General features: G+C 45.8%; 2 protein-coding genes across 4 annotated transcripts in view; one reads left to right on the top strand and one right to left on the bottom strand.

The window, feature by feature from the left end:
- ZZEF1 (zinc finger ZZ-type and EF-hand domain containing 1) overlaps window positions 1-11,845 on the bottom strand; it is a 112,766-nt gene extending 100,921 nt beyond the window's left edge. The window contains exon 1 of one of the 2 annotated variants that reach the window (XM_014832622.3): window positions 11,336-11,845. In XM_014832622.3, coding sequence (XP_014688108.2) covers window positions 11,336-11,689 — 354 coding nt within the window. In that variant the 5' untranslated portion in view covers window positions 11,690-11,845. The remainder of the gene's footprint in view (window positions 1-11,335) is intronic. The other variant, XM_014832623.3, reaches the window with a different exon arrangement.
- A 136-nt stretch (window positions 11,846-11,981) lies between these two features.
- Window positions 11,982-12,720, top strand: part of CYB5D2 (cytochrome b5 domain containing 2) — a 37,759-nt gene continuing 37,020 nt past the window's right edge. The window contains exon 1 of one of the 2 annotated variants that reach the window (XM_014832579.3): window positions 11,982-12,520. In XM_014832579.3, coding sequence (XP_014688065.1) covers window positions 12,220-12,520 — 301 coding nt within the window. In that variant the 5' untranslated portion in view covers window positions 11,982-12,219. The remainder of the gene's footprint in view (window positions 12,521-12,720) is intronic. The other variant, XM_070482554.1, reaches the window with a different exon arrangement.

The raw sequence follows: 12,720 nt of genomic DNA, 5'->3' as shown, positions 1-12,720 counted from the left end.
AATTGTTAATCCAGAGAAAATAAAAAGATGTTTGACAAAGGAAAAGTAATCATGGAATACTACACAACTCAGTTACATATAGAATTTACATAATCATAGTGACATAAACATCAAGAACAATTAAACAAAATTGAAACAAGTCCACTGGGAGGACAGAAGATGTGCAGGTTTAGGCAAGGACAGGAAGGTGAAAGACAACTAAAGACTCATCTTCTATGGTGGGAATAAGATGGATAAAGCCTAAAACTGAAAACTGATAAAGGAGTAACATAGGGGCCGGCCCCGTAGCCTAGTGGTTAAGTTCAGTGCACTTCACTTCAGCGGCCCGGGTTTGTGGGTTCAGGAGCAGACTTACACCACTTGTCAGCCATGTTTTGGTGGTGACCCACATATAAAACAGAGGAAGAATGGCAAGGATGTTAGTTTAGGGCTAATCTTCATCAAGAAAAAAAGAAGAAGAAGAAGTAATATAAACACGTTATGTGGTGATACAGAGGCAAATACTAAAGAAGCAGAGTTGAAGAGGGATTATTCTCGGGGAGCGAGACACTGGAGTAGGAGAGCAGGGGACCGTTGCTTTCGTGCAAGTCTCACGGACTCTACACTGTGTGAGGGATAAAAAGAAAAAACAAAATTTTAAAGAGTACCTACGTCAAGCATGAGATGGACTGGATAAGTAGTTTTAAAATGTTTCTTTAAAGCAGTAGAATACTTCCTCTTACTAAATAAACTTTTACACACACTGGATATATCAGCCAAAAAATGAGATTTCTGGGACAACTGGATACATCTGAACACGGACCGGGGATTAGATTAAACAGAAATGAACTGACACGGAAAAGTGAAGACCATTAACTAAAAAAAGTAGGCTACAAAAGAATATTAGAGAATGATCTCATGCTAGTTTGAAAAAAAGGCAAATTTGCACTTTCCATCTTGGTACAAAAAAAACTACATAGATATATTTTTAATATATGCATATATAATAAGATATATAATATGCATAAAAAGAGACCTGAAAGAATAAATATCAAGATGTTAACAGTGGTATTATGGCAATCTATATATGTTGCTTTTGCAATAATAAAGGGGAATTTTTATTTATTTATTTTTTTTTTTAAAAGATTTTATTTTTCCTTTTTCTCCCCAAAGCCCCCTGGTACATAGCTGTATATTCTTCGTTGTGGGTCCTTCTAGTTGTGGCATGTGGGACGCTGCCTCAGCGTGGTCTGATGAGCAGTGCCATGTCCGCGCCCAGGATTTGAACCAAGGAAACACTGGGCTGCCTGCAGCAGAGCGTGCGAACTTAACCACTCGGCCACGGGGCCAGCCCTGGGAATTTTTAAATATTAATTTTTTAAAATTAGAAGCACAACCCTAATACAAAAAGTGGAACCAATGGGTGAGCAGGGAGGTGGAAAAGAAGCACAGCCTCTGTCTGCCCTGAGGCCCCACAGTGTGAACACTACCGTACCAGATCACAGCTACTTCCCAACTTTTTCACATTATGGCATAGTGAGAAAATAATATTTGTATGACTCAAAGTCTGAGGGAATTAATGCAGCTGTAACCCATTCAGTTGGCAGTAACATACAGTTTGGGAAGCTCTGAATTACGAGCACTTGTTAAATTCCAAGCACTGTGCATAATATCATTTATTCCTCATAAGAGTAACAGGACTTACTACTAACCTCCCCATGTTATAGTTGTACAGAGAGTTCAGACAACTTGCCCGAGGTTCCACAGCTAGAATTTGAATCCAGGTCTCCAGAGCTCATGTTCTTCACCAGGACTCCCTTCTCCTTCGTTTTATGAGATAACCCCTCGGGTTCCTTGCAGTCTGCAGACCAAGTGCTGCAAACCTCTCTCTTAGCCCCATCTCTTTCCTCCATCTACAAAACGTGCTCTCAATGCCTTTTGCCCACGTTAACTCAGTATCAACCTTAAAACTGAGACTCGCCCTCTCTAAATCCCCAGGTAGCACTCAAGCCCCACTTCCACCAAAACTTCTGCCCTTCAAGTGCTACCTGCAGCTCGAGTGCTGCTGGTTGCCAGCCTCCCACTCAACTCCCGCTGCTTACTGCTGATAAAAATTCTATATGAGCAAGGCTATAAAAATAGGGACATTTTTGCTATTTCTAACAGACTCTGTTGATCTGTCAATAGTCAATGAATACGATAAAAGGAATTTTCAAACAAACAAAAACAAAGACATTTTGGGTGAGAAAGAAAACCAGAACAGTGTTGCTAACAGCTTCACCAAATAAATACGTAATTTCCTAACACTCAGAAATTGTACTTAAAGAAATGCACAGGTTTTAAAATCTAACACTTAACATCTAGTTTGTTTCATGGGACTTCACAGAACCTAATCTACTCATGTACTCATTCCACACTAACTGATAGCAGCCATTACAGACCTGATCCCGGGCTTGGCTCTGTGCACATTAAGGTGAGCAGGGCATAGTCCTTGCCCTCCAAAATCCTCACAGCCTAGGAGAAGACAAATCTGTACACCAACAGCAGCAATGTAATAAGTATAGCAGAAGTAACAGCACGAACAACTATAACAGCTAATATTCCCCGACCATTTACCAGGTACCAGGCAGAATTCTAAGCGCCTCACCTGGATCAACTCATATTTCCCACAACAACCCTAAAGGTCGATACTACCCCTTTACTAGTGAGGGACAGAGAGCTTAAGTATGTTGTTCAAGGCCACATGGTTAGTACTGGTAAATGATGGAGCTGGGATTTGAATCCTGGTACGATTTGAGACCCCACGCATCAACCACGAGCTAACAGACACTCCAGACGCCAGAAACCTAGGAGTGGGAGGGGTGCTCAGGGCAAAGAGCCCTGTGAAAATGAACCTTGAACTGAGCTTTAATGAATAACTAGGAATCTGCAAGCATATGAAGACGGGGAGGCCATCTGGGTAAAGGGGACAGAGTGTGAGCATACATACCGAGTACACAGCAAATTGTGGGGACTACGACATGCTTGGTGTGGCTGGAACGGAGGCAGGGGCAAGAGACGAAGAGATGGACAGAGGTCTGAACAGAGAGGGCCTGGCTAACCAGGCTGAGGGGCTCGGGTCTTACAGTAAGAGCAGCATGAGGCCACCGGAGAATACTAAGGGTGGAGGGGGCTGCTCAGCCAAGATCTACGTGAGCTCTCATATTGGAATGGACCTACGAACCTCTTAAAATATATCCCTTTGTACTGCTTGAACCCCTTCTCCAGTGTTTCTGTGACACACTTTGGTGAGGGGAATCTCAAGTCTTCTGGCCAGTTCTGACAGCAACAACCCTCTTCTCTACATAATGAATGGAAGTCTGCCTCCCTGATGTTACCATCCTGTGGGGCCATTCAGAACACCTCTGCTCCCCCTCTGCCCCTCCTCTGCCCCCAAACAGCCCGCAGACCACTGAAAACAGTGATCAGGTCCTCTGAGCTTCCCTGAACGCGCCATTCCTTCAACCAGTTCTCTATCTGGTATGGTTTTAGTCTCATTCCCATCCTGGTTGTCCCCTCCGGGATCCCTCCACTTTGACAATAAACCTCAGAGCAGTGCTTCTCAAGTTTCATTGGCTAATCCACTATAAGAAATACATTTTGTATCATGACTCTGTGTACATATAATTGATATAAAAGTTTCGGGAGACAATGTAATACTTTCTCCTATTAGATATAATGTACTCTGATATTTTCTATTCCATTCTACTCTGTTTTATTTTTTAACATGCAGGTTAACACTCACTAAATATATTTCCAAGCCACTGAAGGGGCAATCTGAAACTCATTGCTCTGGAACATGGGGCTCAAAACTTAACTGGATGCACCAGGTCTAGTCTAACAGTGCAAAGTAAAGCAAGTCAACCTTTGTCTCTCCAAAAACAGAGCAAGCCCCCTGTTTCCAGGGAGCCAACACCCACCTGTGCAGACAGCAACCTGATCTGCTGTATTCTTCCTCCTCCTCTCCTGACTCAGGTCTCTCCCTCTCACACCTGCTGTGTGCTTTGCCATCCACACAGCAGCAATTCAGGCAGCAGCCGAGTGCAGACACCATGCCAGGCAGCGAGTGGAGGTAAAAAAATCTCACACAGACTAAAGGGAAATCTGGATTTGAGTATGGGGCCAGATTTACTGCGTACTCTCCACAAGACCCGGGACAAGACCCTTGGCCTCTCTAAGTCTCAACTCCTCTTCCTGCCCAAACTTTCTTCATGGGTTGTCGTGAGGATCCAAATGTTTCACGAACAAGACTATCCCTAGTAAACTGCAAAGAACTGGTATTCCAATCTAGTTAGAAGGCTGTTATTGATCCACCTTACAGACAAGAGACAGAAAAGTGAGTTGGCTGACTGCAGATTTCCACCCACTTGCCTTGGCTGAGGGCAGCATGGGACAGGGCTCAGACCATTCCTGTTTAACCTCCTTAACTACTACTGGGATCAAGACCACAGTATATACATAAGACTGTGCCAAAATCATCACAGACTAGAAGTGTGGGCTCAGACCAGCAGAACGCAACGCACCAGGCTGATATAGGTAAAGTTGCATGTGGGTTCAACTTGGGAGGAAAGAAACATCAGAAGTCAAAAGATCTAGATCTGGTCCCTGTTCTGCCACTTGTTGGCTGAGAGGGTCACCTATCCATTTAACCTCAGTGTACTCCTCTGTAAGACTATCTATATTCCATGTGTAAGTACTGAAAGGGCTGTCACACCAAAGATGGAGCAATCAATCCTAGTGCAGAGCTGGAACAACAGAGAAAAGTAATACCACCGCTCATAGCAACATTTATTGAGCATTAAGCATGTGCAGGAACTGTTCTAGATGCTTTACATGAACCAATTCATTTAATCCTCATACCGACTATATAAGGTAGAAACCCTTATTACGCTCGTTTCATAGGTGAGGCAACTGAGACACAGAGTGATCACATAAGTCTATCAAGGAGGGTGAAACTAGGATCTGCCCACACAGCCCATGCAGGCTGACTCTAGGGCCCAAGGCTCCAGCTCAGTCCAAAGAACAGAGGAACGGGTAGACTCATAAAGCAGCCAACTCACTGATACTGTTAACGGGCTAACTACACATCTGTCCAGGATGTTACACAAGGGATGCCTTCATGGGGAAAGGGAGGGGACAGGTTGTCTGCAATGGTTACTAAGGTCCCAGTCAACTCAGAGTCTAGACTAGGCACCAAAGAAGTACCATTCCCCAAATTTGCCATGCTCTCTCTCACCTCACTACATTTGCACATGCTGTACCCTTCAAGTGGAATATCCCTTTCTTCCTCTGCCTGGAAAATTCTTCCAGCTTCTCAAGCCTTGGTTTGGTGAAGCATTTCCCAAACTCCATGCTACTGTTAAATGTTTCTCTGTGGTCCTTGAAAGTGGAGAGGCTTAGAACAGAGCAAAGGGCTGAAGCCTGGAGAAAGGGAGCAAAAGGACAAAATTCCCACATATATGGGAAAGAGTGAATGGACCTGGCTGGCTAAAGAGCACTGGGAGATAAGAGTGGAAAAGTATAAAGACCTAAATGTTAGACTAACATTTGATTCTGAAGGCAATGGGGAGCCACCGAAGTTTCTAAAGCAAGACAGCACATGATGAAGTGGTATTCTGGAAATTAGGGAAAGACAAAACAGAGCTGTGACCTTTCCTCCATAGCTCTCTTGGGTCATGAATTTCGCCCCTCCCCCCTGCAAAGCACACAGGGCCAAAATAACCTCCAATTCACCCAGGAGCTTTCTCTTTTATACTGCCTCACCACCATGAATGGCCATCACATACTGAAAGCTTCCTGTGTGCTGGAGCAGTGCAGGCAGGTGGCTGGGGGGGCCTCACAACCTAGCTGCAGAAAAAGACCAGACAATGTGCTCTATGTGCCAAACGATCTGTACAGAACAGGAAACAAGAGCCTCAAGGGTAGGGCTGAAAACACCATTAAACAGACGCCATCTGAATCACGCCACAAGAAAGGCTTGGTCCTGATCAGGTGATGGTGCCAAGGCAGGGAATCTTGAAGAGCTGAGAGAAGCAAGGTTCACACACAGGACAAGGCAGTGTCCCACTGGCTAGGGTGCAGAGCTCGTGCAGGAGGACAGAGGTAGATGAGGTCAGACAGGGGGACAGGCCAGCCTGTGGGCTCCAACCCATTCAGAGGAATGCAGACGTGGTCCCTCAGGCACGGGGGAGCCCCACAGGCTCTGAGCTGAGGGTAAGCAACGCCTGCAGTCTGTTTCATCTTCCTGGTGCAGACATACGTCCCTCACCGTTGGGTCTTGAAAGGGTAGCGAATTACTTCTGGATATTTCTATTTGCATAGTTCTTGGGCTCAGAGATATTCTAAATTAGTGGATTAATACTTTGACTTGATAACCCCAATAAGGTACTCTTCTCCAAATTTCCTCTAACCTAACAGTGACTAAGAACCTTTTTAATTTTCACTAAAACTATATTTGTTTCCTCCAACGTCAAGAAATATCTTATTCTTAAAAGGTTACAGATTGAATATAAAATACGAGGTTGGAGAAGGAGGACTGCACCATGTTCAATCTGTTAAATCAAACTGAGGGCACTATGGGGGAAAACACTTAATTGAGCACCGGCTATGAGCCAGGACTGTGCTAAGAAAATAAATAAATGCATAAAAAAGGTCTTTCCCTCAGAGTTTACAGCCCAATGAATTTCATAAAGTAGGCACCAAAGCTAATTTGGTAAATTAATCAAATAAGACCCATCCATATAAAATCCCACCTTAAAGCCATCTGCCGTCATCCTCTGTTCAGCACTTCTTTCTGCCCTAGAGTCTACCTGATTTTCTGCAGTATTAAGAGCATATTAGGAGCACAAATATCTAATCTCTAAATTCTGATGTCAAATAAGAATTTAATTTTAAATCTCTTCCTCTTCTACATAGAAGTCAATTCAGTGTGGCTCCCTGTGAGCAAACCAAAGAGTCCTTCTCTGTGGACCACGCCCACCATGAGAAAAGGTGTGTTGTACTATAAAATGATAATCTTTCAGACTCTGGTCCATGGTACAACTCCCAAGAACTGCTACAGGACACCACTTCAAGCAACTAAGTTCACAGGAACGTGAAGGCAAGACAGCTGGGTAGACACGGATAGCTATGCAAATCAGGAGCCCAAAGATGGCACATGTGAAACTTGGAAACGCTTAGCATTATAATAATACATAATATACACTGACGACAGCTTGCTAGCTCTCCTAAAGTGAATGAAGGGAACTAACTCACCATTTTAGTTGCTACTATAAAGAAATTTTGTTATTATTTCACAAAAACCCTTCTACTTGTATTAGAATACCACAATGCATTTTCAGAAGCTTAGATGTAGAATTAACTAAGACACAGAAATGTATATTTATCTAAGTCAAAGGACTTAGACTTTACAAAGACTTATTTGTAAAGTACAGAATCAAATGCATGGCTAATACTTATTTTCTCGGATATTACTAACATAATCACTCCTGACCTACAGACAGGACAAGCACTGTGAGATTATCCCAATCAGGCTATCAAGGCTTCACTTTGAGTCAGAATTGCTCTCTTTAATTAATCAGTGCTAACCAGTGGCGGCGGGGGGGCGGATCACCAAATTTTAGTAGCAACCCAAGCTCTAAATCTAATAAAGGCAAACAGGCTTCAAGAAAAATACATGATGCTTTTCCTCCAATTTGGATTACCCATGCCAGGCCTCCCTTAGCATGAAGGGAAAAGTTAAAGAATTAATTATGTATTCTTGAGACTAAAGAATAACAAATAAAGAGAATCAGTTCCTTAAAGGAAAAAGGGGGCAGGATCTGGAGTCAGAAGACCCACATTTGAGTGTTAGTGCCAAAACTTAATTTCCAATCTTACTTAAGTGAGTCGCTGAACCCTGCAGAGTCCTCGACTTCCTCCTCGGTCCGGTGGCTGTTGTCACTGACCTGCCCCGCGTGGCTGGCCTAAGTTATCAGACACCGTATATTTGAACATGCTGTAGAGGGTGCATTAAGATAATTATACAGATCTGAAAGAAGACTTTCGAGCACACCTTTTGTGAGTTCTGTGTTTGGATACTTAATACCCTGTGACACAGCTCTAGATTGTCCCAGGGATTTTTATAAAAATAAAATAAGAACTCAGAACATTTTACAAATCACCAGTTCTTATTGCTGTACTTATGACTCCTTAATGCTTATTTTTGCCACATATGTGACTACCATGATTTTTTGTTTCACAAAAGGAAGGTACAACCATTCACAGCTTTTTCTTCCCATAAATTTCTTTAGTTACAGTGGCTGAATGACCTCCGAATTTAACTATGTTAAACAGTCCATAAAGTACCTCTAAAGGACTTAAATTCTTACAGAGCACAATCTTTTTACTCTTGGTCACTGAAAGAAAAAAGAACAACTCTCCTCAGAATAAGAGGAAACGATATAGCTATTGTCTCACGAAACCCCAATGTGCAAATAGATAACTCCATATCTCGTGCAGTCTTCTCTCCTAAGCTCCAGACCCATATACCCAACACCTAAGAGATGTCTCCACTTAGCTGTCTCATGGACACTTTAAACTCAACATGGCCAAATCAAACTCATCTTCCCTCTCCAGGTCTTCCCTTCCTGAAGATGCTTCCTTTCCCAATAAACAGCACTATCATCTTTCCAATTGCTGCAGTCAGTAATGCTGGAGTCATCCTTGATTCCTTTCCCCTTCTAATCCTCTACCCACACCTAAGTCTCAAGAACTGCTTATTCTTATACCTCCTAAACAGCTCTCAAAAATTGTCCACTTCATACCATTTTACCTGCCACCACCCTAGTCCAAGCCACCCAGTCTCTTAACCAGACTGTCGTAATAGCCTCCTAACTGCTTGGGTCCACCCTGCGGCCCTTTGACAACTGGTTCTCACAACTATCACGGCACTTTGCTTAAAACTCCACTGTTTCCAAACTCCTATTTAAGAGGCTGCAAAGGACTCTTACAATCTGCTCCTTGCCTACTCCTCTAGCCTTGCTCTCCTCCTCCTGCATTCTATGATCCAGCCATGTGAGTCAAAGACTGATCATTGTACCCCAATCTCCTGTTCCCCTCTTCCTCAGTAATTGAATCCTAATCCTGATTTTTAGCTGAATAAATGGCCAGGAAATAAGGCTCCTTCCCAGTCTCCCTTGCAGGTAAGTGTGGCCATGTGACTGGGTTTGGGCCAATGGGATGTGAGCCATGCCCCTAAGAGAGGAGGTGTGGCCCTCTCCTTCCCTTTTCCCTCTCCTGCTGGTTGGAAAGTGAAAAGTGACAGCTGAAGGAGCCATTTGGATCACCAAGTGGAAGGTGCCTGCAGAGGATGACAACACAAGATGGATGGAGCCAGATTTCTGATGACTGTGAAACTGCCATATCAACCCTGGACTCTTACATAAGCAGCTTTATTGTGTAAAGCATTGATGCACTGAGTTTTCTGTCCCTTGAAGCAGTTTTGCCTAACCCTAATACATCATACCATCCTTCCAGATTCTCCATTCTCTGGACTCTGGACTTGTGCATGCGATGCCCTCTGCGTGAAACACTAACTCCTCCTGCTCTTTGTGTGCTTGCATCCTTCAAATCTGAATGTTACTTCTCAGGCCAGTCTTCTTCCACTTCCCGGATGAGGTTAAATACTCCTGCTATTTTTTTCCTTACGCTTTCCCTTGGATAATACTCACCACACCGATAATTGCCGGGTTAACGTGAGTCTCTTTCAGTACCACATACTCTTCAGGAGCAAGTCATCCAAGTGCTTGGCACTCAGTATAGGCCCATCAAATATTTGCTTAATGAATGAATGAATAACGTCATAGCCCTTGAGTGATTTCTGGACCACACCTTGAGGACTTCCTGATCTCACATTAGAGGACTCCACTAAACTCCACCTGTAGCTCTATTCCTGTCAGACACTCTCACAATGTAAATACTGTTTCTCTCCATTCTCTTCTGGACAATTCCAAAATGTGTCAACTCCTTCAGCAGATCTGCAGAACGCTCTCTGCACTGCTTCATTTTCTCACAATACTCCTAGGACTAGAGTGGAAAGTAGTATGTGTTCTCTTAAAATTAAAAAAAAAAAGAATCGAGACCCATCACTAACTAATATGATCATTGTTTTCAACAGCTGAGGTGACTTAAAGGTATTTGTTTAAAGGAAAATATAAGAACCAAATAAACCACATTATTTGGATTCTGGCCAAGTACAGGAAAACATTCTTAAAATATTTTAGAAGCCTCTGGTTTTAGAGTGCACATCACTTTTTAACGGCATTATAGGTACTGTCACTTCACTGCTTTATGTATTCACCCTTCATTGACACTAAAGATTCTACATGGCTTACTCATTTCCACAAATTAAGCACCTGTTTCTTATAACATTGTGGCGTTAATGAAATAGGGTCTCAGGAAGGAGAGAGTGGGACATAAGACAAACAAATATTAAGAGATCTGAATGACAGTCTCAGTTCTGCCAATGACTCACTGGGTGACCCTGGATCTGTTCTCTTCTTAACTCTTAAAATATTCAGTACAGATAATTCCTAAGATCCCTTCCAAGGAAAACATTTTGTTACCATATCAATTTGCTGCTACTGATTTAATAGAGATGACATTAGTGATTATGCCAAAGACTATATAATTACAAGTATTCACAGGAAACCTGGTACTTGCCTATCAGTTCTATGGAGGTTTAAGTAAGTCTAAAATATGGTTCTTCAAGGATCTAAAAACAAACGTGTATTTTGGAAAAGCAAATTTTTGCAGGACGAGAATGGCCTTTAGAATATGAGTTTTTCCAGTATATGTTATTCTCCTCCCACATTTGTCAGGCTCCCACACTGGATTCAGAAGGTGCTGTGCAAAAAGCCACTTGTCGGTAAAACAGAATGGTTTTCACTGCCACTCCCTTGATTGCTACATCCCTTTTCCCTTAAACTGTTCTGGAGCCTGATCAGGAAGCTCCAGAGAGCAGGCGATCCAGCGTCAGGCAAGGGCACAAATGTCTGTACTACAACAAGCAAAGGCATCTGGGCTTGTCCAGTTCTTCACAGCAAGGACGGCCTACTCTAGGCTTTCCACACCTCTAGTAACGATTAGAGAGATTCGTAGCCATCTCCCGGAGTGAACAGGCTGGAAGCGTCCCATGTGGGTCCCGGCACCCCATGCTCCCATTCTTAGAACCTGCGGATCCTATGGGTTCCTGCCCGGCCTCTCCAAAGACACCGCCCACCCCTTCACGCCCTTGGGGGGGACCGCCCTGCCCCCGCCGTCGCCAGCCAGCTCTGACCTCCTCGAACTGCTCGCCCGAGCAGCCAGCGCCGCGAGCCTCCAGCAGCTCCCGGAACTGATCCAGGGTGACGGACTCTTCGCCGCGGCCCAGCCGCTCTTCCAGCCAGCGCAACAGAGCGCCGTGGTGCCTAGACACCAGAGACTCGAAGGGCGGAGCGGGCCGCAGCGCAGCCGCCGCCTCTCGCAGCCGGGCTGGCTCCAGCAGCGCCGCGGCGGGCGGCAGCGCCGGGGCCGCAGGGCCCGGGCCGGGAATCGTGCCCGAATCCGCGACCCAGTCCTGGTGCGGGCCCCAGCCCTCACCCCCGGCGGCTCCCGCTTCGTCTTCACTGCTGTGACTCGAAGCGTTCCCCATGGGGTCTCCGTCTCGGGCGCCCGGCTCTGCAGCCGCCGCCGCCGCCTCCCCGCCTCGACCTGTCAACCTCCCACTGCACCCGGCGGGCGGGGACTGGGAGGGGACGACGGCGGCGGCTGTGGCTTCCGGCTTCCTCGCCGTCAAGTGAGGACTGCTGTCGCAAAGACGCCGTCAAGCGGACTCTACCAGCTGTCGTGAGAGCTAGCCGAGGACACCCTCAGCAAAGGGTGGAGCCTTGATTTCCAAGAGGGCGCGTCTGTCATGACGTCTGCATCATCCCGCAGCCTCCTTTGCCACCATCTTTGTTGGGGGCGGACGAACTGCAATCCAAGGAGGCCTTTCGCTGTTCATTTTCGCGGCGTCCCTCCATGTTCAATAGCTATGCTGAAAAAGTAGGAGGACGAGTCGGCGCCAGGGAGTGAACTTTTCACCAAGACTTTTTCCTTTCAATCCTCTGATGTCCCCTTAGTGACAGGAGTACATAGGCGTCGCGATGGTGACGTCACGGCTGCGTTTCCGCCGTGTTAGTTATGGATAGAGAGGCGGCAACTTCGGAAGAGCGGAGGGCTGCGGCTGGATCGATGCTGAGGCTCGGCGGGCGTGGGCTCCTGCTGGGCCTGGCCGTGGCGGCGGCGGCGGTGATGGCAGCGCGGCTGATGGGCTGGTGGAGTCCCCGCGCTGGCCTTCGCCTTTTCATCCCGGAGGAGCTGGCCCGCTACCGCGGCGGCCCTGGGGACCCGGGCCTCTACTTGGCGTTGCTCGGCCGCGTCTACGATGTGTCCTCTGGCCGGAGGCACTACGAACCTGGGGCCCACTATAGCGGCTTCGCAGGTATCAGTGAGGCGGCTCACTCCTCTTCCAGCTCCGACGCGGGCCTGTAGCCGCCTGCGGGTCGTTGGTTCATTCATTCATCATTCATTCATCTGTTTTTTTCCTCCCCACATTCATCAGAGTAGTCTGGGGGCCAGGCTCAGCTGCACCATCCTTCTGGTCTGTTTGACTTGGGCAGACTAAGGCCAACTCTTAGCGGC

This window comes from Equus asinus, chromosome 13 (genome assembly GCF_041296235.1).
Source record: "Equus asinus isolate D_3611 breed Donkey chromosome 13, EquAss-T2T_v2, whole genome shotgun sequence".
NCBI lineage: Eukaryota > Metazoa > Chordata > Mammalia > Perissodactyla > Equidae > Equus > Equus asinus.
This window is presented reverse-complemented; position numbering and strand designations above follow the sequence as displayed.